The sequence below is a fragment of the Mustela putorius genome, unplaced genomic scaffold (assembly GCF_011764305.1).
Source record: "Mustela putorius furo isolate JIRA1106 unplaced genomic scaffold, ASM1176430v1.1 tig00003853_pilon_pilon_pilon, whole genome shotgun sequence".
NCBI lineage: Eukaryota > Metazoa > Chordata > Mammalia > Carnivora > Mustelidae > Mustela > Mustela putorius.
In genome coordinates this window covers 23,895,469-23,917,440 of record NW_025422005.1, presented here as the reverse complement: position 1 = coordinate 23,917,440, position 21,972 = coordinate 23,895,469, and the positions used below count along the sequence as shown (strand labels likewise).

General features: G+C 54.1%; 4 protein-coding genes across 7 annotated transcripts; 1 reads left to right on the top strand and 3 right to left on the bottom strand.

Moving 5' to 3' along the window:
* Positions 1-4: 4 nt before the first annotated feature.
* EIF3I (eukaryotic translation initiation factor 3 subunit I) lies at positions 5-7,450 on the bottom strand. The gene is made up of 11 exons (XM_004740926.2): positions 7,380-7,450; positions 7,194-7,286; positions 6,042-6,129; positions 5,666-5,731; positions 4,564-4,713; positions 4,345-4,472; positions 1,681-1,791; positions 1,471-1,560; positions 1,100-1,173; positions 319-411; positions 5-179 (listed from the first exon to the last, which is right to left on the bottom strand). The coding sequence occupies exons 1-11, from the start codon at positions 7,380-7,382 to the stop codon at positions 98-100; spliced, it is 978 nt and encodes a 325-aa protein (XP_004740983.1). The 5' UTR covers positions 7,383-7,450; the 3' UTR covers positions 5-97.
* TMEM234 (transmembrane protein 234) lies at positions 7,426-13,965 on the top strand. Its single transcript, XM_004740925.3, has 5 exons — positions 7,426-7,518; positions 7,794-7,945; positions 8,768-8,834; positions 12,881-12,973; positions 13,250-13,965. The coding sequence occupies exons 1-5, from the start codon at positions 7,503-7,505 to the stop codon at positions 13,342-13,344; spliced, it is 423 nt and encodes a 140-aa protein (XP_004740982.1). The 5' UTR covers positions 7,426-7,502; the 3' UTR covers positions 13,345-13,965.
* Positions 12,839-18,717, bottom strand: DCDC2B (doublecortin domain containing 2B). Of its 4 annotated transcripts, none has more exons than XM_045064116.1 (9): positions 18,317-18,717; positions 17,337-17,388; positions 16,813-16,889; positions 16,436-16,567; positions 15,985-16,131; positions 15,832-15,871; positions 15,097-15,328; positions 14,614-14,717; positions 12,839-14,358 (listed from the first exon to the last, which is right to left on the bottom strand). In XM_045064116.1, the coding sequence occupies exons 1-9, from the start codon at positions 18,583-18,585 to the stop codon at positions 13,987-13,989; spliced, it is 1,425 nt and encodes a 474-aa protein (XP_044920051.1). In that variant the 5' UTR covers positions 18,586-18,717; the 3' UTR covers positions 12,839-13,986. The 4 variants fall into 4 exon arrangements, with proteins under 4 accessions (XP_044920051.1, XP_004740981.1, XP_044920052.1 ...); XM_004740924.3 differs by having other exon boundaries at positions 15,097-15,232; XM_045064117.1 differs by lacking the exon at positions 15,985-16,131.
* A 369-nt stretch (positions 18,718-19,086) lies between these two features.
* On the bottom strand, positions 19,087-21,794 carry IQCC (IQ motif containing C). The gene is given in 6 exon segments (XM_013046518.2): positions 19,087-19,547; positions 19,550-20,216; positions 20,324-20,442; positions 20,673-20,937; positions 21,157-21,300; positions 21,719-21,794. Coding segments are annotated over 6 exon segments (1,404 nt in total). The 5' UTR covers positions 21,761-21,794; the 3' UTR covers positions 19,087-19,380.
* Positions 21,795-21,972: the final 178 nt, after the last annotated feature.

The following is a 21,972-nucleotide window of genomic DNA, read 5'->3' as shown; positions in this document are numbered from 1 at the left end:
CCACTTATTTCCAAACTAATTTATTTCTCAGAGTCCAAAACTTTCTGTGAGCCCTGGCCCAGAAACTTCTCCAGGTCCCGATGGCGATCCAAGCTTCTTAAGCCTCAAACTCAAATTCAAAGTACTGTGGGTCAAAGTAGTGGATGCGGACGTAACCATCTTCGCCTCCGCTGCTGTAGCTGGAGAGAGACAGAGCCAGGGACCAGTCAGATGTCCCCTGTGAGGGGAGGCAGGCACGGCAGGGGACGGGAAGCAGGACACAGGAAAGGGCCAGAGACCAGACCCAGGGTGAGCTCAGTTCCCTGCACAGGACCCTACCTCTTGCCATCAGGATGGAAGGCAACACTATTGATGGGTCCGAAGTGACCCTTGACTCTTCCAAATTCTTCTTCAAAGGCCAAGTGGAAGAACCTGGAGGAGGGGGGGAGGGAAGGGAAAGGTCACTCTCCATCTTCCAAGGCCTGTTGGGCGTACCACTCCCCAGAGGCAAAGCAGAAAGTGGGGAACCGGGATGAGGGAGAATGAATGTGAACAGAACAAAAGGAAGGTAAGACTGGACCCCGCCCACAGGCCTGGCTAACACTTCCTTACTATGTGCCAGACAGCGAGTAGGAACTCATGCACTAAATGTGCACGATTTTAAAAGAGAAGCCTACTACTGCTGTCCCCAATACAGAGTGGAGGAAACCAGGAAACCAGAAATACGAGGATGGATCCAGGGCCTCAGAGGGAGCCCCAGTTCCTGCTCATAGCGGCTGTATTACACACTTGTCACAGGAAGGCCACAAATCTGGCTGTAACTCCTAGTGGGCGATGAAATAAGGAAGTCTCCTCAGGTATGTGGTTTGTGTCCATCACGAAAGCTACTCCGTGGGGTTTCAATCTGGAAAAGCCCCTCCTTTTAAATATTTTATTTATTTGACAGAGAGAGAGGGAGAGCACAAGCAAGGGGAGCAGCAGGCAGAGGGAGAGGGAGAAGCGGGCTCCCTGCTCAGAGCCCGATGCGGGACTCGATCCCAAGACTCTGGGATCATGACCTAAGCTGAAGGCAGACACTTCACCCACTGAGCCACCCAGGTGCCCCATCCTCTCTCTTTACCTGGCTTCAAACTTGCCAATCCTAGTGGAGGTGGTTGTTACGTCCATGGCTTCCTGACCACCGCCCAGCACCACCTGAGGAGAAGAAGAAACTCTACCCGGGCCCAAAGGGCAGGCAAGTCCATTTTCCATTTTTTACCCCCAGTCCATGAGATTTTAGTACCTCCGACATCAGACCAAGAGGATGCGAAGGGCAGGGCCCACACAGACCCTTCAGCTACCTCCTGCCCTGCCCTCTGTGGCTTCCCTATCTTCCAGCCTTCTCATTGCTTTGGCAATCTCCCCTCTACCTGACACTATTTCCCAAAGAGTTCATATCTCAATCACCAGATGAACACCTAGATCCTGGAAGCCTGGGTGGGGTCCCCTTACATGGTCATAGTTGGGAGAGAGGGCAGCTGAGTTGACTGGACGTTCTGTCCGGAAAGTCTTCTGGTGTTCAAGAGTTGTGGAGTCAAAGAGCTAGAGAGAGAAAATGGGGGAAGAGGTCTGTAACAGGAGTCTTTCTGAGGCAAAGCCGGGCAAGAGGAAAGCTTTGTAGGGGGTGGGAGCAGCACCCCCAGACTCCTCGCCCAGGCTCACCTTGGCCGTGTTGTCCTTGGAGGCAGTGACAAACATGGTCATGTCCCTGGATAACTGGATGTCATTGATCTGCCGGGAGTGCTCCTTGACATTCACCAAGACTTCTCCAGACTGGGGAAGGCGGAAGAATGAGGCTCCAGGCGTCCCAAGCTCTGCCAGCCCCACTGCTCCGCTAGGGTTTCTATACAGTTCCCTGTCCCGGCTAGGGGTGGCAGGGCAGGGGTGTCTGGGTCGGGTTGGCCTAAGTATCCCCTGAACAACATTCACCCCCACTCCCAAGCCCCCATCCCAACCTGGCCCATGTGTACACACTTCATCAACACAGTTAGTCAGGCTAGGAAAACACGGGCTGATGGCAACAAACCTACAGGCCCAGGAACTAATCAGCATGTTACGCTGGTAGAGCAGTTTTCCCTTCCTCCTTCTTTCAACACAAAGTCCCCAAATTGTGAACGGTCACACTCCGCCGAGCACTGTGCCATGCGTTCACCACCTGACTTCGTATATCCTCACAATGACCCTATGAAGTGGGTCTTTTAAAGGCCATTTTCAAAGGCAGAAAGTAAGGTTCAGAGGGGTGATGTGACTTGTCGGAGGTCCTGCAACCTGCAAGACGCAGAAAGCCTGTGCTCACCCCCTGCCCGGCCAGGGTCGGGGTCACAGTCCACCAGGACTGCTGCCTGTCCAGCTTTTTCTAGATCGTCTCAAAGGGCTACTTCATCTCCTGACTTCCCTTCCGACTCAGCCACCCGCTAGCCTGTGCAGCACAAAGAGCAGAGTCTGCGAGTCTGCCCTCAGAAGCACCTCTTGCTACCTCAATTTCTCTCTCTGGAAAACAATAGGACTAAAAGCCCACCACCCAGGGTCACCGTAGGGATACTGGGACTGTGTCTCATTTGACTTTGTTGTGACCGGAACCTGGCCTATATCCTGCAGACATTGGTTAGATGATTAAAAGGCCTTGTGGGCACTGCGCCACGCACACAGGAGACCTTCAGAGAAGTTTTTTTCCCCTTTCCTCAGTTATTTTTTGTTGTTTTCAAGTAAGCTCTATGCCCATCGCAGGGCTTGAACTCACGACCCCAGGACCAAAAGTCGCATGTTCTACTGACTGAGTCACCCAGGCGCCCCTTTCCTGAATTATTTTTACTGACTTGTGAGAAGGATGTATTTTTGTCTCCTCCATCAGTGTGGACATGGTAGGGACTATCTGGCTTCTATATTTCGGGGAGTAAGCACTAGCTTTGCAGCCACAAAACTGCAAAAACTGCATCTGAAGGCACAGAACAGCTCCACTATGTGCTAGCACCCAGCATTATGTATGCCTTTCACCTTGGTTCCCATTCCCTTCCTGCGGGTGGGTCTGGGGCCTAGTGGACTATATTTTGTGTTTGCTGAGTGACTGACTAACCCTTATGGTAGTACATGCCAGCACTGGCCAGGAAGCCACGCACCCAGATGCAAATCCAAGACAGCCCGCGCTTGACCCTTTCCTTACCCCCACCTTATCAGTCACCCCTAAATGTCTCTTGACTCTGTCCGGGGCTCCACATCCCCAGGGCTACTGCCTCATTCAGGTCCATTCTCCGAACTAAGCCCGCAAAAGCTTTCTAAAGAGAAAAATCTGATTGCCAATCGCCATTTTTTTTTAAAGGTTTTATTTATTTATTTGACAGAGAGAGATCACAAGTAGGCAGAGAGGCAGGCAGAGAGAGGAGGAAGCAGGCTCCCTGCTGAGCAGAGAGCCCGATTCGGGACTCAATCCCAGGACCCTGAGATCATGACCCGAGCCGAAGGCAGCGGCTTAACCCACTGAGCCACCCAGGCGCTCCTGCCAATCGCCATTTAAAGATTCCCTCCTGGGAGCACCTGGGTGGCTCAGTTGGTTAAGCCTACTGAGCCACCTTCTGCCTTCAGCCCAGGTCATGATCTCAGGTTCCTGGGATCAAGTCCCGCATCGGGCTCCCTGCTCAGTGGGGAGTCTCCTTCTCCTTCTGCCTCTCCACTCATTCTCTCAATCCCTCTCTCCCTCTCTCAAATAAATAAAATCTTTTATAAAAAATAAAGATTCCCTATTGCCTAAGGAAAATCATGGTTCTTTACCTTCCAGCACTCAAAAAAAAAAAAATTTAGTCACTATCCACTTCCCCCAATACTGTGTCCCAACAACGCCAGACTCTCTTCTCTTCCTGCCTGAAGCTCCATTTATTCTCCAGCGTTGATGTCCGGGCCACCGTCTCTGTGACCGAGGGCACTCTCTGTACTTGGCTGAGACCTCTACGGTGGCAGAACTCACAGCCCGGCTCCCGTGCCAGCTGTCTGCCAGTCTGTCCCCCGGGGGCAGGGCCCACGTCTGAGTCAGGTCTTTGTCCTCAGAGCCCAGCGCCAGGCTTGGCACCCAGTGGTGGCAGGGAAAGGGCTTCCTTGTGATCACTCTGAGCATATCCCAAGTACTCTGTGACAAGGTTTTTGAACGCCTGATGTCACTGAATCCTTGCAACGTTTTACAGAGAAATGGGCTCAGGGGAGTAACTTGTCTGAGTTCAAGTAACTAAAAAGTGGTGACCTCTATATTTGAACCCAGCCCTCGCTCTGCACTACTGTGCTATCCTGTCTTGTGAAGGGACTCATTCTGCTGGGCTTGGCCCACAGCATCCTCCTCACCTTGGCACTATACTGGTTGAGCTCCCCGCCTTCGTGGCCTGCGATGATGCACTCCCCCAGGGGTCCCCAAACAGCACTGGTGATCTTGGAGTCGTTGCAAGGGATCTTCATGTAGGGCTCATTGTTGTCTGTGGCGGGGGGAGAAGATGTCAGGCCCTGGGCTCGGGAGCCGCGCCCCTCACCCCAGCCACAGTCCCAACCCCCCCAGCGCAGGCTCACCGATCTGGCTCGGATCCCGCAAATCAAAGAAGCTCACGAAGCACTGGTAGCCCATCTGCTTGTCCGTGGAGAACATGATGATGTTGCCGCCAAAGTCAAAGCCGCACGTGCGGACAGCCGAATTGGTCTTGAGGAGGGCCAGCTGCTTCCCTGGGGACAGGCAGAGTCTGGGCTACCCCTTGCCCGACAGCATCGAGGGGAGGACACTCTCTATCTTCCTACCCGCTGTGTCTCCAGCTCTAGGGACTGTAACCCACCACTGCCCCCTCCTCACTATGCTTCAGCTCAAGATTTTTAACTTCCGCCCCACCATCTTTCCTCAGACATCCGGTTGCTCGGGCATTGCTCCTAGTGCCTGTAATACCTCTGTCTTCTCCTCAGAATGCGTTTCTCCAACACAAGGATCTGCTCTCCTTTCTCTGTGTGTCCCCAGAACCCAGCAGCAACCCAGCACAGAACTGGGTGCCCAGTAAATATTTGCTAGATGGGGCAGCTTAATAGGCTCCCGTGTCTTTGGTCTGTTCTTCCAATATTCCCCACTGCTACCTGAGCTCACCAAAATGAAACACACTCTTCCCTGCTCAGGGACCTCCACAGCATGCCTAGTCCTACGGAACAAAGCCAAGCCCTTGAGACTGAAATTTGAGGCCTATTCGGACCCTAGCCTGCCTCATCTTCTCTCCTGACTGTCTATTTCATCCCCCAAGAAGCAAGAGCTCCCATCAGATCAGATGACTTGGACAGGACACTTTGCCATGCGTTCATTCCAGAATGTGCCAAAGTGGTGCCTCTTTCTCATCCTTTAAGCCTCAGCTCGTATGACATTTACCTTGGGAAACTTTGCCGGGTTGTTCCTGTCCTGTTCCAGGCAGTCAGCTGCCTCCTTCTAGCCTTCCACAGAGCTCCGTGCTTTCTCTCATGGGCCTTCTAGCTTACTGTACTGCCTCTTTTCTGGTCTTTTCCTCTCCTTGTCTCTTTCTCATTCCTTACAACAGGAGGCATCTCTGGATTTATCTTTGTTTCCCCAAAACCTGTTCGCCTAAACAGGTATACTGTGGGTCCTCACTGTCTGGTGAAAAAGCAAATGTTCCAGAAGACTTACCTGTTTCACAGTCCCAGAGACGACAGCTGTTATCAGCTGAGCCGGTGAGAACATGTTTGGTGTCCCCTGAAGAGGGTGTTAAGAAACATGACCGAGTTCACCTGAGCCCTTGTCCTCCTGGAAAACCAACGGACTCACCTCCTCATTCAGCCCCAGACAGCCTTTCTTCCTCCTCACCTCAGAGCATTCTAATCTCCTCATCTAGAACTGGCACTTGTCCTGAATGCTCCCCCAAGCAGTGAATGAACCAGGGATTAGGAGGTAGGCATCATTCCCAAGACCCACAATAGCATCCCAAATTCCCAACTCCAAGTTGGCAGCCTCTCCGTTGCTGGCAGACCCGGGGAGCCCAGACTCGGAGCAAAGACAAGGATACAGTCAGCATCTACACACCACACAGCTCCAGTATGGCCCATGTAAGTGCCCAGCCTCTCACCGTTCACAGAGTACCACACATTGACAATCTGGAGGAGTCAAAGACAGTGTGACAGGTGGTAAACATCCCAGGCAGAGCAATAGCCTCCTCCTTGGAGGTTCCCCAGGAACCCTCAGCAGCCTCTAGCCCGGCTAGATTTTGCCCTCTCCTACTCATCTCTTGGGAAGCAGCAGCTTGCTGATAAAAAGAACAACTTCTGGATTTTCCTCTTTCCTGCAGTTAAGTGGCAGGGGAGTCAGGAGGCTTGCAAAAACTTCTCCATGCCATTGTCCTGGTCCTTCCCGAAACCCTCAACTACACTGCTTCTCTCCTCTGAACTTATTTTCCTGTCTGTAAAATGGACACAACAATAATGCCTTCTTCAAAGGGTATCTGTGAAGCTTCAATAAAATGAGGTCTAAGGAATTTAAAATATAAGTGACTAACAACTCTCCATTAATATGCACGCGGTACTTACTATGCTCAGCTCCTTAGTTGAATAATCTCATTTAACCCTGAAGACAACCCCACGAGGGAGGTACTATTAGTACCCATAATTTACAAAAAAGGAAACCACGTTTAGAAAGGTTAAATGACATGCTCAAAGTCACACTGCTACTCGGATGCAGGGGTCAGGATTCAAGTCGCGTCTGCTGGCTTCCAAACCCCCACTTTTAGCTACTAAAGTTAATGTCTTCCATAGGGAAGTGTCTCAACAGGCAGTACTGTGAGGGACTGTTGGCACTCTGTGAAAAGCAGGACGGGGCCCAGAACGGCCTACTGAAATGAGACCAGGGACACCTCCAGTAAAGCAGTCCTCTGTTGCCCCTCACAGCCCACGGATCAGCCTTCCCCTTCTAGAGGTGGTCTCTTCCCCGACCCTGGAAGAACAGTCACTCTCGTCCCCGTTCCCCTTCCTTAATGGTCTCCTGCTTTTTTCCTCCAGGCCATTCCTATCAACAACAGCGTCTTTCCCGATAGAATGCTCTCGCCCACCTACTCCCGGCAAAACGGGCTTGTGCACCTGTCGCCCTGGCAGAATGAACTCGCCCCCTCCCGTCGCCCCCCCACCCCCGCCAAGGTCCCGCCGGCCCGCCCTCTGCCAACGCTCACAGGGTCTTTGGCCACGGTGAAGAGGAGGTCTCCCTCGCGGTTGTACTTAATCTGCGTAATGGATCGCTCATGGCCCTGCAGCAGGATCGGCTTCTGTGGGGATAGGACAGGTGTGTCAGGGCCAAGGATCGGCCCCCACCTCAGTCCCAGACCCCCAAGTTAACAACCCAACTTAGGGGAACTCACCATCCCGGCGCTGAAGAGAGGAAAGAAGCAACGTGAGAAGGACCGGAAGAGGCTTTGGCGCCACTTCCGGATTGTGGGTCTCCGCCCCTTCGTTTCCGGAAGTGGACGGGGACCGGCGTTGCCATGGCGGCGTCTCTAGGTGGGTAGCCGGCCCCGCCCCTCTAGGGGCTTCCCAAACCTTGCCGGGAGTACATTTCCCGCTCCCTCTCCACCACCTGACCTAGACCCCTGCCCGAACCCCAAACTCCGGCCTCCCGGGGTCTGTCGTACCCGCCAGTCCCACCCGGGGCGTCGAAAAGCGGGGGAGGGATGTGGGGGCGGCTGGCTGGGGAGGGGAGGGGAGGCTCGAGCAGGACCAGGCCCGGCGAGCGGCCGTTTTTTTTGGAGGTGAGAGTTACTCGCTTCTCCATCCAGGACAGGTGCTGGCTCTGGTGCTGGTGGCCGCCTTGTGGGGTGGCACACAGCCGCTGCTGAAGCGGGCCTCCTCTCGCCTGCAGCAGGTTCGTGAGCGGACCTGGGCTCGGCAGTTGCTGCAGGAGATGAAGACCCTCTTCTTGAATACTGAGGTGTGTCGTGTATGACCCCTTTCTCGAACATAGCTGCTAAAAATTTGGTCTCTGGAGTCAAACGAGTCTGGGTCAGAATCTGCTCCCCACCAGCTTACTCGCTGGAAGCTCTTGGAAGAGTCAGTTTTCCTCCTTGAGCCTCAGTTTCATCATTTGCAAAAGGGGAATGTTAATGGTAACCACCTCATAGGGCAGTTGTGAAGATTCAGTGAGGTGAGGCACCTAGAGCACTTAACATTGGGTCCAGTACATAATTAGTGTTCTATCTATGGCTGGTATTACTAATATTTTATTATGGTGACCCCTCCAACAGACCTTCCTAGCGAGGACTTGGGGCTTAAATTGACCCTGGAGTGGGAGGTTAAGGAAGGATATGGAGAACTACCTCTGACCCCAGTGCTGCCAGTCTAAGCTAGTGGGAAAGACAAGACAGAGACACAACCACCTCTCAGGGCTAAAGGCTGTGAGAGATGTACAGATTAAGTGCTTCCTGAGTTCACAGGAGAGAGGCTGGACCTAGAAGCCTATGGGAATGCTTCTTAGAGGGAGTAACATTGGCATTCAGAGTCTTGCAGGATTGGGGGGGATGGGAACTAGCAGGGCAGAGGGAGAAGCATTCAAGGCGGAGACATGGAGTTCAGTCAGTAACTTGCTGCCCTCTCTGGAAGGGTCCTTTTTAGAAGGTTAACCACTCTCTGGACCCTTATAGCTGTAAGGATGCTTCCTTGGAGCTTCCTCCAAGGAAGTGTGTATCTAGAAGCTCAAAGAAGTCAGTGCTTCTCACTCAAGCATCATACTGATGCGGATTTCTTCTGTTTCCAGTACTTGATGCCCTTTTTCCTAAACCAGTGTGGCTCCCTTCTCTACTACCTCACCTTGGCGTCAACAGGTGGGTCTCTGACTTAGAACTACTGTGCTCAGTGGTGGAGGCCACCTGCAAGAGTCACTTGGGGAGGGGGCCTGAAACACCCTGTTCCCACAAGTGAAGGAGACCCCACCATCTGTGATTCCCTCTTTGCACCCTCTTTTCTGAGCAGCTGGGGGCTGTTTATAAGTATGCTGCCAGGCACTGGGGTTGGTTTGAAGCCTGGCGGTACTGTGCAGCAGCGGAGGAAGAGGGATGGTTCATTTGCTGTGCCGGCAGCTGGCCTTGACCCTTGCTTCCACGGTGTGCCACCTGCCTGACCTTGAACGAGTCTCTTGTTTGAGTGTTGGTTTTACAGGATGGTTTTTGTAGCACTGTGAAATTACATTCAGTGTATGGGAAGCGTCTAGCCGAGTAGCTGGTGTACCCTATAGGAGCTCAGCAAGCATATGTTTCCTTCCTCCATGATTGTTGACTGTCCTCTGCTGTGTCAGATACTGTGGGAGTTTTACACACTTTGTAGCTGTACCACGGAGATACTACAGGTTTGGTTCCACACTACTGCAGAACAACAAATGTTGCAGAGCAGATCAAATGAATTTTTTTTGGCTTCCCAGTGCATATAAAATTTATGTTTAGTAGGGCCCAGCTGGCTCATTTGGTAGACATTGCGACTGTTGATCTCAGGAGCATAAGTTCGAGCACAGGGTTTACTTAGAAATAAAATAAAAACAAAGGGGCACCAGGGTGGCTCAGTCGGTTAAGCAGCTGTCTTTGGCTCAGGTCATGATCCCAAGGTCCCAGATGAAGCCCCACATGGGGCTCGCTGCTCAGAGGGGAGCCTCCTTCTCCCTTTCCACCTGCCTGCCGCTCCTCCTGCTTGTGCTCTCTCTCTCTTTTTCTGTCAAATAAATGAATAAAACCTTAAAATAAAAATAAAAAAAGCAAGTGGGTGTGTTTGTTGTGTAGTTGGTTAAGCATCTAAACCCTTGGTTTTGGCTCAGGTCGTGATCTCAGGGTTGTGAGATTGAGCCCCGCATTAGGCTCGTGCTCAGCGCAGTCTGCCTGGGACTCTCTCCCTCTCCTTCTGCCCCTTCCCCCCTACGTTCTAAAATAAATAAACCAATTGATCTTTAAAAAAGAGAGAGAGAGAGAGAAGTGGAATAAAATGAGGCAGGCCTGTATTTGATTCTCATCATGGCACTACAGAGCAGACCTGATGATCTCCATGTAGGAGATGAAGTTAAAGAATTTGGGGCAACTTACTTCCCTTCTCCAAGGTCCCAAGCATGTCAATGCAAAAGGATTTGAAGCCATATATTACTTAAAGTTAATGCTCTTGAGGTTTACTATGAGAAGTCTCCCTTCTGTGGTTTCATCTCTCCTGGAATCTCAGCCAAGCATCCCGGGAACTTGAGGGGAGTCTGGGTCCCTGAGAGCTCTGGGGGCACCCCTTGGAGGCCATGGGAGGGTGAAGAGACAGGCCAACCTCCAGAGCTGCCCCCTTAGCTTCAACTAGAGGCACTCCACTTTTCTCTCTTTTGCATTTGGGGTTTCTCATAACGCATCATTTAAAAGAAAGTTTTGGGGGCAGCTGGCTGGCTTGATCAGTAGAGCACACGACTCTTGATCTCAGGGTCATGAGTTCAGACCTCATGTTGGATATGGAGATTACTTAAATAAAACTTAAAATAAAGCTTGGAAAAAGAAAAGAAAGTTTGAAAGCTGCTGCCCAAGAATGCTGAATGCTCTGGCCAGCTGACTACACTTAGCCCTTTACCAAATGGCAAGATTCGGGTCCTGTTATGTCATCGTCTGCCCCACCTCCATCCTTTAGCATCTGCCTGTGACAATAATCAGCTACAGTGGCCACTTTATCAAGGATGTATATACTCAGCCAGGGACTAGACATAATGACGGTTTCACTGTACAGCAGCCCTGTGGTACGGAGATGCTCTCTCCTTGCTAGCACTGGTGTAGGGTACAGTGAATGAAGACCTCACCAAGGTCACATGGGGACCCCTGCTCTTCCACTGCCCCCGCTACTTCCTTTCCCCATCTGCTGTCATGGACCAGTCTTTAGCAGTCATGCCATGGAAGGAGTGTAAGCCCAAGGGAGCAGCTCTGAGTAGGTAGGAGTTGTGGTCAGTTTCTTGGACGCGAAGTCCCAGCTGTGGTGGAGACTCTTCAGGGGATGAGAAGTAGGACAGTTCTTCCTCTTAGTCTTGTCATATTCAAGTAATTCAGTGTCTGATTGGTACTTCTCTTTTTTTGGTATGTGTGTGTGGTAAGAACACTTAATATGAGGTATATCTTCTTAGAAGTTTTTTTTTTTTTTTTTTTTTTTTTAAAGCAAGCTTTACAGCCAATGTGGAACCTGAACTCATAACTCTGAGATCAAGAGTCACATGCTCTACTGACTGAGCCAGCCAGGCGCCCCTATCTTCTTAAAAAGTTTTTTTTTTTAAGACTTTATTTATTTATTTGACAGACAGAGATCACAAGTAGGCAGGGAGGCAGGCAGAGAGAGAGAGAGAGAGAGGAGGAAGCAGGCTCCCCACTAAGCAGAGAGCCCGATGTGGGGCTTGATCCCAAAACCCTGGGATCTTGACCTGAGCCGAAGGCAGAGGTTTTACCCACTGAGCCACCCAGGTACCCCTCCCCTATCTTCTTAAAAAGTTAAAAAGGTGGGGGCACCTCTGGGTGCCTCTGCCTTCAGCTCGGGTCATGATCCTGGGGTCCTGGGATTGAGCCCCAAGTCAGGCTCCCTGCTCAGCAGCACGTCTGCTTCTCCCTCTGCCATTCCACCACCTGCTCTTGGTCTCTGGCTCTATCTCTCTTTTTATTTTTTTTAAGATTTTTATTCATTTGTCAGAGAGCGAGAGTGTGTGTGCACAAGCAAGGGGAGCAGCAGATGGAGAGAGAAGCAGGCTCCCCACTGAGCAAGGAGCTGGACATGGGACTCGATCCCAGGATTCTGGGATTATGACCCAAGCTGAAGGAAGATGCTTAACTGACTGAGCCACGCAGGTGTCCCTGCCCCCCCAAAAAAATTTTTAAGTGTACAGAATTTAAGCATAACACATTTTAAGCTAACCCTGTTAACTAGATTAGTCTTTCAGGTTTGTTTATTGGGAATCAGTCCCTTAGAACTTCAAAAGTAAGGGACCGATCCTGGGCTGTCCCCTACCTAAGGCCCAACCCTGTGGGGCCTATCCTGAAAATGTACCTGACTTCCCTCAGGCTCCGTGTTTCGAGCCCAAGCTGAAACAGAATCAGATGTGCTTCACGGGCTGTTTTGTTTGTCCATCTCCGCTTAGTTCAATCAGGATATAGGCTTTGGAGTCAAGCACCCCTTGGTTTAAGTCCTCGATTTGCCTCAAGGTACGTGTCTTCTTGGAGCTTTTGTTTCCTTTACACACAGTGATAATGCTCTTTTCACAGTGCTGTTGTGAACACTGAAGATGTGTACACAGGTGGCACTTAATAAATGGTGGCTGCGCTGTTGCACTCATCTACTGCATCCTCTTGGCTTTGGGGCCTATCTGCCCCAATATTCTTGCAATCTCAGGAGCTCTTTGAGTGCAAAGACCTCATCCTTAGCCACAAACCAGGGTGGTCCCAGACCACTTTATAGTTTGGGTCTTTGTGCAGGAGTGGAGGGAGCATAGAATTGAGAGTCAGGAAACATGGTTGGAATCCTGAGCTTTGCTGCAGTTTCATCAGGAAAATGAGATACCTTTTTTTTCTTTTTTTAACAGGCTGTCTTGATAAAATGTGTTTTGTGCCTAGAAAGATAATTTTTGGGGGCACCTGGGTGGCTAAGTCATTAAGCATCTGCCTTCGGCTCAGGTCATGGTCCCAGGGTCCTGGGATCAAGCCCCTCATTTGGGCTCCCTACTCACCGGGAAGCCTGCTTCTCCCTCTCCCACTCCCCCTGCTTGCACTCCCTCTCTCAGTGTATCTCTCTCTGTCAAATAAATAAAATCTTAAAGAAAGAAAGAAAGAAAGAAAACAAAGAAAGATAGTTTTGCGGCATCTCAGAGATTTTTTTTATTCTGATCATTCAGATCTGACCCTAGCCGTGCCCATCAGTAACTCTCTGGCCATTGTCTTCACACTGATTGTCGGGAAGTTCCTTGGAGAGGATATCGGTGGAAAAGGTAAGTCAGGCCACTGCAAGTGTGGGTAGGCACTCCTTGGGCCTCCCTACCCCAATTAGTCCTTCCCCAGAGCCAGCTCCTATGGGCAGGAGAGAGGAGGATCTTTCCCCATCCATCCCCTTTCCTCGGCAGCTCTCCTGCTTCCTTATGGCCATCCAAGTTTCCTTCACCTGGGCATTCCGGGGATAGACTCCCTCTGCACTGGTCCCTCAGCCCTGCACCAGCTCCTCCTAGCATGGCTGGGCTCAGTCCCTTGATTTCTGCCTGTCCCCGCAGGAGCATTCACAGGCATGGTGCTCACCGTGGTGGGGATTGCACTCTGCATCACGAGCTCTGTGAGCAAGACCCAGGAGCAGCTGTCTGCCCTTTGAGGGGACCCACGCCACCCTCCAGCCCTGTTGTGTCCAGGAAGCCCCTGAGCCGGGAGGTGCAGCCAGGGAAGCAGACGGACCCAGCACCTCTCACTCTGAGCCTCGACGCCTCACCTCTTACGGGGCTGGTAGCTACCTCGAGGTGGCTCTCGCAGGAGAACTGCAGTGAAAGAGCTGTTCGGCTGCTTGGATTTGCCACCAGAGACCTCATAACCTCCCCAGCAACCCCTCTGCCACAGCAGCTCTCCCGGTGCTGTCGTGTCAGGCCCCCAGCCCAGTCACTGTCACTACAGCCTGATCCAGACTGTTCCAGCAGCAGGGTCCACGGACAGTGTGGAGACAGCCACCGGCTGAGCGAGATGCAAACAGGAGGCGTCAGGGCTGTCAGCGGCCTTGGCTGGCTGAGGCGGGGACCCAAGGGGAAGAAGGGACTACAGAATGGCAGGTGTAGAGGACACGAGCAGCCTGTGGCCTGGCTTGGCCCACCTAGGAGGTGGGTGGGAGCCCTCAACCGCCTGCCCCCCTCAGACAGACAGCCTGGGGCCCCCGCCCGGCATCACTTCTGCCATGTGTCATGGTGACTGGTGAGGGGTAGCCCCAAATAAATCTGCACGGAATGGATGGAGGACAGCGAGTACTCTCCTAGCACAGCACACCTGCTCCCATGGTTGTAGCCTCTCCCCCAAGCTCAGCGCGTTCCTCCTGTCTCTGGCTGGAGAACCCCTTGGGAACATGGCCTCCATGGCTAGGGCTGCCCAGCTCAGAAGGAAGAGAAGACCGGGCTATAGATTTAGGAGCAGAAGAGTGGGGTGGAGCCGAGGGGGCTGCCAGGTATCCTGTGAGCCCAGGGGCGGTGCTGGGTCCCCTGGAACAGGCTGCAGAGTGGCCGCCCCAGTTCCTGGCCGGAGCTGCTGACTCCCAGGATGGCAGAGACGGGGTTGAGGCTGAGACTGCTGCCCCAGCCCCAGGCTGCTTTTCCAGGCCCAGGGCCTCATCCACCATCTGTGCTGTCCTCTGGAGGAGGCAAAAAACCAAACGGACCAGAGCATTAGCACCCCTTGTTGCCTCCACCCTCGGCTGAAGTTTCTGACCCGTGGAAAGGAAGAGACTTTACAACTTCAGATCTGCCCTCTCGCTTAACCAGGTAGGAGGTTGGGCTTGGAGAGTTAGATCGGCTCACAGTCCCAAGGGGAAGCTCTCCTGGGACCCCGGGCTGCCATTCCAGCTCTTAGCCCCTGAACCAACATACTGCTTCCGGCCCCTGCCCACCTGATCCAAGGGTTCCTCCGTGCAGGTGTCTTCATCATCTGCCACTTCCTGGGCCCCTGCGGCCTCCTTCCTCGGGTGGGGAGCCTCATACACTCCCTTGCCTCCTGTTGGAGGAGGCAGTGTCAGCGGACGCCCGGCCCGAGGAGCCCTTGCTCTTCTCTCCCAGCCCCTTCCCCTCCCCTGAGCCTTGCTCCACAGTCCAGACTACCTTGGAGGCTAGCAAGGTAGCTCCGAGGCAGGCCTTTGGCTCCCATCCCTTCCAAATCCCACCATCAAGTCTCCCTGGGCCTTGTTTCATATTGCCAGCTCCTTCCGCGGCAGTCAGGGATGATGTGTGCCCATGGGGCAGCAGGAAGGATCTATGCTGAAGTCAAGGCCAGCTCTGCCCCTGGGCATTCTGCCCCCATAGACCTCTCCACAACAGCAAGGGCCATTCTTTGTCACCGTCAGAGGGTGGGTGAGAAGGGCCCAGGGTCCCCTTACCTGATGGAAACGAGAGCGTGGGGAGCCTGCTGCTTGGCTGAATGGCCTGCTGGGGTCTGGCATAGAAGGCAGATGGCTCAGTGGGGCTTGGCTCTTTTGGAGAGGGCTGGGGCATCTGTGCCCTGTGGCCCTGGGCCTGTAGAGGGCATACTGGGCTTGGACTGTGGGTGATGATTGTTCTTGTCTTCTCTCCTGCCAGGCCAAGCTTGAATGCCCCGGGTGCTTGTGGGAGCTTGGGAGAGATGCCATCTGTCTTCACAGCCTGTGTCCTCCCTCCCGGCTCCCTCTTCCCATCAGGCTGTCTCATCCAGGGACAGAGCCGCTGGTGCCTGGCACCCAAGAAGCCCAGTGAAGCCAGGCCGTGTCCCCCAACCCCCGCCCAGTGGTCAGTGGCTCATTTCTCGGAGGGCTCAGGCCTGGGATCAGCTGGGGAGCTGGGCCCCACTATGCCAGAGGCCAGTTTGCTCTCCCAGTGGCCTGCCTGGCCAGCAGAGTCCACAGGTCTTTGTCGAGCCGAGTTGAGCTGTCTCTTACACCAGCTTCTGGTTTGGCCCTTGCCACTCAAGACCTGTGTCACCCTGAGCAGCTGACTTCACGCCTGTGAACCTGTCTCCTCCAGGAAATAGGAATGTAACTTCTGTTCCACAAGGCGTGTGGTGAGAGCCTGAGCTGGAGGAGAGGCCAGCCAGTCACCCCTCTCCTGTCCTGCCTTGCATGGCCTCCCCCATCACCTACCTGTGGCTTGTGGGGCTTAGACTTTGGGTCTGGGGGTTGCCTGCAATGAAGCAAAAGGGCTTGTAAGCAGAGCAGGCATGGGATCTGGGTGGCTTCCTCTGCTTTACCCTGCTGCCCACCACCCCCCACCTCCGCCACCTCCCACGGCCATACCAGCAGCCCCTGGGCAGAGAGGGGCTGGGCACCAGCAGCTCCAGATAGGGGAGGGCCTTGAATTCCTCCTCTCCAACCGCCACATAATAATGGCCATGCATCAGAGCATCTCTTGCTGACACTGCGAGCCCCTCCAGGGTGTAGAGTCTGGGGGAGACGTAGTGGGTAAAGACTGGTGGACAAGATGCCTCTGCATACTCGGCAGACTACAACGGGCTGGGCGCGGCTACTCCAAAGTACCCATTGGCTGCTGACCCTCCGGGCACCTGGGCCAGTCACCTCGGCTCTACCCTGCTCCAGAGGCTCAGTGGAGGGACCCCTCCCTGTGGCACAGAAGGAAGTACCATTTGGGGAAGCACAAGGACAGCCAAAATCAGCAGGGAGCCTCCCTCCATGGCCCCCCCCCCCCCCCGTGGACCTCCCCAGGGGTCTCCCTGGGGCTCGCACTCACTTGCACACAGCCCCGGCCCGCAGTTTGGCCTTCTCAGTCAGGAGCTTCAACACGGCTTCCCAGTCCTCGCCAGCAGCCTGGGGCAACTTAAGGCTAAATGGGGGACTTACCAGGTCCCCATTCCTGAACACACTGAGACAAAGAGCAGTCTGGTAAGGAGAAGAGACCCCAGAACGCCCCACACGTGAGAGGAAGAAGAGCAGCACAGGCCCAGAGATGGTCTAAGAAAAGGGGCATTGGTCTGTTTTCACCGATCAAGCCTGCTGGTACTTTTTCTATCCCCACCAGTGACCAGGGGCTCCTGGAACAAACCCACCCACATTTTCTTGGTCTTACTGAAACAAAATCTGTTTCTGCTCCCCAACACTGGCACTCACCGAATATAGCAGGGGGAACGTGCAAGTGGTCGCGGTCCAAGGGTCCCATCCCCTGGGTGGTGAGTCACGGGAGGACCCTGAAACCGAAGTCAGGCCCTCAGATCAGGAGAGAGTTGAGGCCTTTGGCTATGGTTGGGGCAGTCCAAGCGGTAGGATGAGTGAAGGAGGGGGCGAGGAGGGACGGGATGAATCCCACCTTTCACCAAAGGAAACTTCTACCTCTCCAAAGTCACATTCTGCCCATCCCTTTGCCCCCATATGTTTTACAGCTTCTTTCCTTTGGGGGACCACAACCTGGAGATAAAGTAACAGGCTGGGTGAGGAGCAAGGGGTAGTCTTGAAACCCTGTTCCCCAGGGAGGGTAGCAGCTGGCTCCAGAGTGGATGTGGAGAGTGTCCCCCCTCATGGACCTGACAGATCCTGTTGTTTCCAGAACCCTTGGCTTCCCAGGGGAGCAAATTGGGGGGCAATCCCAAGAGGGTTAAGAAGACAGGGGGCTGGAGCCCAGCCTCCCCCAGACTCACTGGTAGTCTGCTGCTCTTCCCACCTGGATCCTTCTGTCCGGGGGGTAAATAGCTATAAGGACAGAAGGGTTACAGGTCATCTGGGGGAGCCTGGGACCGTACCCCGCTGGTAGCTGCTAGAGTGAGGGTCTAGGGTGCAGCTTACCAGGTATTCCTTCCCACCTGGATAGTCTCAAGACATCTGTCCAGAAACAGATGCTGGCGCTTGAACCTGCCTGAGGGCCTGGCGTCCGGCAGACTATCTGGACTCGGGGCTCAGACACAAGCCATTAAGGTTAAGGGTCAAGAGAAACTAATTCACTCAGCATCATATTGTAGCTCAGAAATTCTCTCATTCATGAGGTTTTATCTCATTTTCTGTGAGATGGAGAAAGTTACGAGCCTACAATAACACGGAAGTAAGTGACAGAGCCCGGATTCTAAGTCTCTCTGGCTTCCCACCCCTTGCTCCTTATGCTATCACAAGGAATGCCAGGGGACAGCTGAGTAGCACCTGGAAGCCAGATCTGAGTTGGAAGCTCAGATACTCAAAATTCTTCTCCCATCTTGGAAGGCATGACTGCACCCCACAGAGGAGGATGACCCCGGCCCGGGAGAGCACAGGATGCTTGATCACAGCAGGGAGGAAGTGAGGGATGGAGTTAGCGTTTGGTGATGGTGGTGGTAGAGGAACCAATCAAGAAGAGCCTTTGGAAAAAAGGGGCTCCACCTGCAGAACATTCTTGCAGGCTGGTCCTGACTGTGATGGGCATAAACATCGATGTCCTGCTTCGCCCAGAGCTGTGGCTCCGCTATTTGTGACCTGCGGACTCTGAGGCAGGTTACTCAGCCTGTCTTGATTTCCCCTTCTAAAGAGTGGGGATAAGACCGCGCCCTGCATGGGGCTGCTGCCTTCCAGAAGGGAACATGCGTGATGCCTGCACATGCAGCAACCACTGAGCACGAAAACGACCGAATACGACCTGCCCTGGGCCACTCACCTCAGCTTGCGGAATCTTTCAAAGCCAGCAGCCACATACTGCCCTCCGTTCTGCAGGTCGGCCAGGTCTGTGATAGGGTGGCCACCCCGAGGCGTATAGAGGGCCCGCACAGCCACCGGGGCCTGCACAGTCGAGGTCACCTCGCGGAGGAAGGTCTCCAGGGTGGGGAAGCGGCGTTGGCTCACCACCAGCTGGCGACCTGGGGAGAAGGGGTCCCCGTTCCGGTATATCACCACCCTCTTGGCTGCTGGATTGCTACCACCCGCCATCGTGTGTCCTCAGCAGGAGACGCGGAGCCGTTACCAGGCAACTGAGGCAGGCTGGGAGCAGTGCCAGTCAGAAGTGGCGTCCTGCCCAAACCTTCACCAAGAAAGGAAGAGAGACTGCAGGAGCACGTGTTGGCCTTCAGGGTCTCATACAGCCGGCCCTCGGCCCTTGGTGGGGCCTCCCTGGGAGCTGGGGGGCTCTGATCACTACACTGGAAGACCGCGGGCCTCAGTGAGAAAGTGGTGGAGAACGCACCGAAGCACAGATGTTCTAATCCTGGATAGAGGGAAGAGCCTCAGAAGCTCCCTGCCACTCCGCAGCCCAAGGGCTGAGCTCAAAGGATGATCAGCTTTGGGGACTGTTCTCAAGGATGGCCCATCTGCCTCCTGGACTGTGGCTCCCAGCCTACCCCGGGGAAGATGCCGCATGCCAGCAGAAAAGGAACAGGAGGGCCCCGTTCTATGCTGAACAGAGGCAGAAGATGAATGCAACCAGGTGCAGAATCCATGAAAAAACCTTTATTCTCCATCAGGCTCCCTACTTAATTTACCCCAGGAAATTCCCTGTCCCCAAAACTGGATTCAGCCACAGGCAAGGATGAACGAATGTCCTTCTTCCTCCCTTCCCTATACTGGAGCGGCTCTTTGCTCCAGCTTCTCTTGGCCCCATTAGCCGCCAACAGCCAAGGGCAAAAGGAAGTCCTGGTACCAGGGAGCAAGGATGAGGCCCTGCCTCCCTCAGCGCCCTTCCATAGCACACCCGCTTTGGAACCTGGTCTTTCCCTGGCTGCCCAGGGCCTAGGCTGGTGGTCCTGTTTTCCACGGCCTGCCACTCCAGTGGTCCTCTCCCATGTGGGATGACCCTGTCAGAGATGGTTTCTCAGGCAACCTTCATCGCCATGGTACAGTTCTCTGGTTTTTCCCTTCCTCGTGGCTAGGTTCATTGGAGGTTCTATCCCTAGAGAATTCTCTCTAGGGAGCTGGCCCTTAGGTGGTTTAGTCTTCCAGAGACCCTGGCCACCACATTCTGCCGAGGTCTCCTCCCAGATGCCACGGTCCTCTGAGAAGTCCAACTTCCGTGGCCTAGCTCTTTGGCAATCAGGCTCTCTGTGTTCTGACCTCCTGGGAGACTTGTCCTCAATATCTGGGTCTTCACAGAGTGTGGGCACCGGGGACCTGGCCTTTTCAGAACAGTAGCCCCTAGGTTTGAGGCCTTTGGGGATGTGGTCATCCAGAACAGTCGTCAGCTGTGTGCAGGTCCGTCCAAACATCTGCTCCCCATGGTCTGGCTCCTTGGTGAGCCTGTTCTCTAAGGCCTGGTTATCTGATGGTGTGAGCAGCTGTGGCCCAGCCTTCCTGCAACATGGGTCCCTGTACTTGACCCCATCAGCAGTTTTATCTGTAGTGGCCAGTCTTTCTGGGCACTTGTGTGGTGGGGATCTGAGCCTCCAACAGTCATCCACATGGTCTGGCTCACTAGCGGTCCTGTCTCGGTAGGACTGGCTTTTCAGTGGCGGGCTTGTTTGTGACCTGGCCCTCTCACAGGTCTGTGCCCTGTGGTCTGAGCACACGCTGGTCTTGTCTCTGGGCTGGCTGGTCTCTGGGGATGTCAGTGTTTGTTTGAGAATTAGATACTGTTGGGGAAGAGAATAGACACTGTACCAGGCAGGACTGCTTGAGCACAGAGCAGGAGGCTTTTCCCTAACCCCCACTCTTGGCAGGGTTCCAAGGGAGTGCCTACCTCCTTACGGCTATTGATGGCCTGTTGTAGCCACAGCAGTTCCATGGCCAAGTGGCTGTGGTGGTACTGGAGCTCCTGGAGCTCAGTCTGGCTGTGGGGCAGTCCTGGACCCGCAGCTTCTGCGAAGGAGGGAAGAAAAAAGGGAGAGGGCTTCAGGGGTACCCACTAGGCCTGGCTACCCTTAAGCCCTGGCACCCTTCCTCTGCCCACCCCTGAGTTGCCCTTAACCAGGCACTGGGAAAAAAGAGAGGGATGCAGCTTATGGAGCACAAGCCTTTCACTTTTCAGATGGGAAAGCTGAGGCCCAGAGCAAGTCAGGGGCTTGCCCTGAATCGAGGCACAGAGGTACCTGGGTTCTCCATCCTTGACACATCTCTGATCTCCCTTGGGCTGGGATTCCTGGCTTTCCTTCTGTGCTCCTCCTGAGGCCAGGGGCTGTCACCTCTGCAGAGAAGGCTCCCCGAGTTTGTGGAGCTCTCTCCTGATTTCTTCAGCATCACTTCCCCCAAGACAGCTTCTCTCTCGGGTTCTGTGCATGAGAAGCTTCTCCGCAGTTCCTGCTCTGGATTTGGTGCCCTCCCTTGGGGTTTCTGGGTCCGATGGGATTTTGCTTTCTGAGAAATCATAAGTATGAAACCTCGCAGCTAAACTCTCCAAATATGTGGGTGCCAAGATTTAGCATACAAGGTGGTAAGGATTAAGGATTGGAATGTTGGGAGTGGAGTCTTTCACTGAGAAAAGCTTGTCAACAGGAAGGGTGGATTCTACCATTTCCTTGAAGCCCCTCCCCAGGTCCCTCCTACCCCTCCCTTCTTCCACTGGGTGTGTACTACCTCTGGGAGGAACTGGGGCCTGGGAATCCAGCCCTCTGTCCATTGAAGCGTGCCCAGATCACCCTCGATTTCTCGTACAACAGCCTCATACTCCGCTCGCAGACTCTGGAAGTGGCGTCGGACCAAGAAGCCCCGGACGCAGGCCTGGCGTGGAGAATAAAGGAGAAAGAAAATGCTCATCACTGCAGAAATGGGGCATTTTGAGGATTTTCCTGGAGAGGTCGTCTCAGTGACTACGAGGGGTTCTGGACACGGGAAAAGGAGAGGTGACGCTGTACGTCAGGACAGTCCCCAGGAGTTCAAGGAAGGATGCCGGACTAGCTCCCCCTCTTGAATTTAAGGCCCTTCCCGCCACTTCCTGGATCCCGCAGGAGCGTATGGTGGGAGTGGAAGGCCTGTGGGGGTCCGTGGGTCCCACCATTCTTCAGGGTGGTGGGGGTGGTTCGGTAACTCCAGAGGCGGGCACGAGGGTAGGTGACTGAACGTAGTAGCCTTCTCTCGTTCGAAGGTCCCAATCCGAGATCCCGTGCTGCGACTCGTGCGCCCCGGGCCCGCTCCGCACCTGCAGCACCGACACCCTCCGAATCAACCGTTCCCGCTCCATCCCGGCGCCAACAGACCAGCAGCTGACCAGCGCCTGCCAGTTGCGTCACTAGTTCGCGCCGTGCGCGGCCCCGCCCCCTGCCGTCTCCAAGGCAACCATCCTCCTCTCGCGGCTACCTGGTCGCGGGTTCCCAATTCCCACTCCCAGAGCCGCGCTGGGAATTCCAGCCCCACCTCCCGCCACGCCGATCGGGACCGTCCAAACCGGTGTGT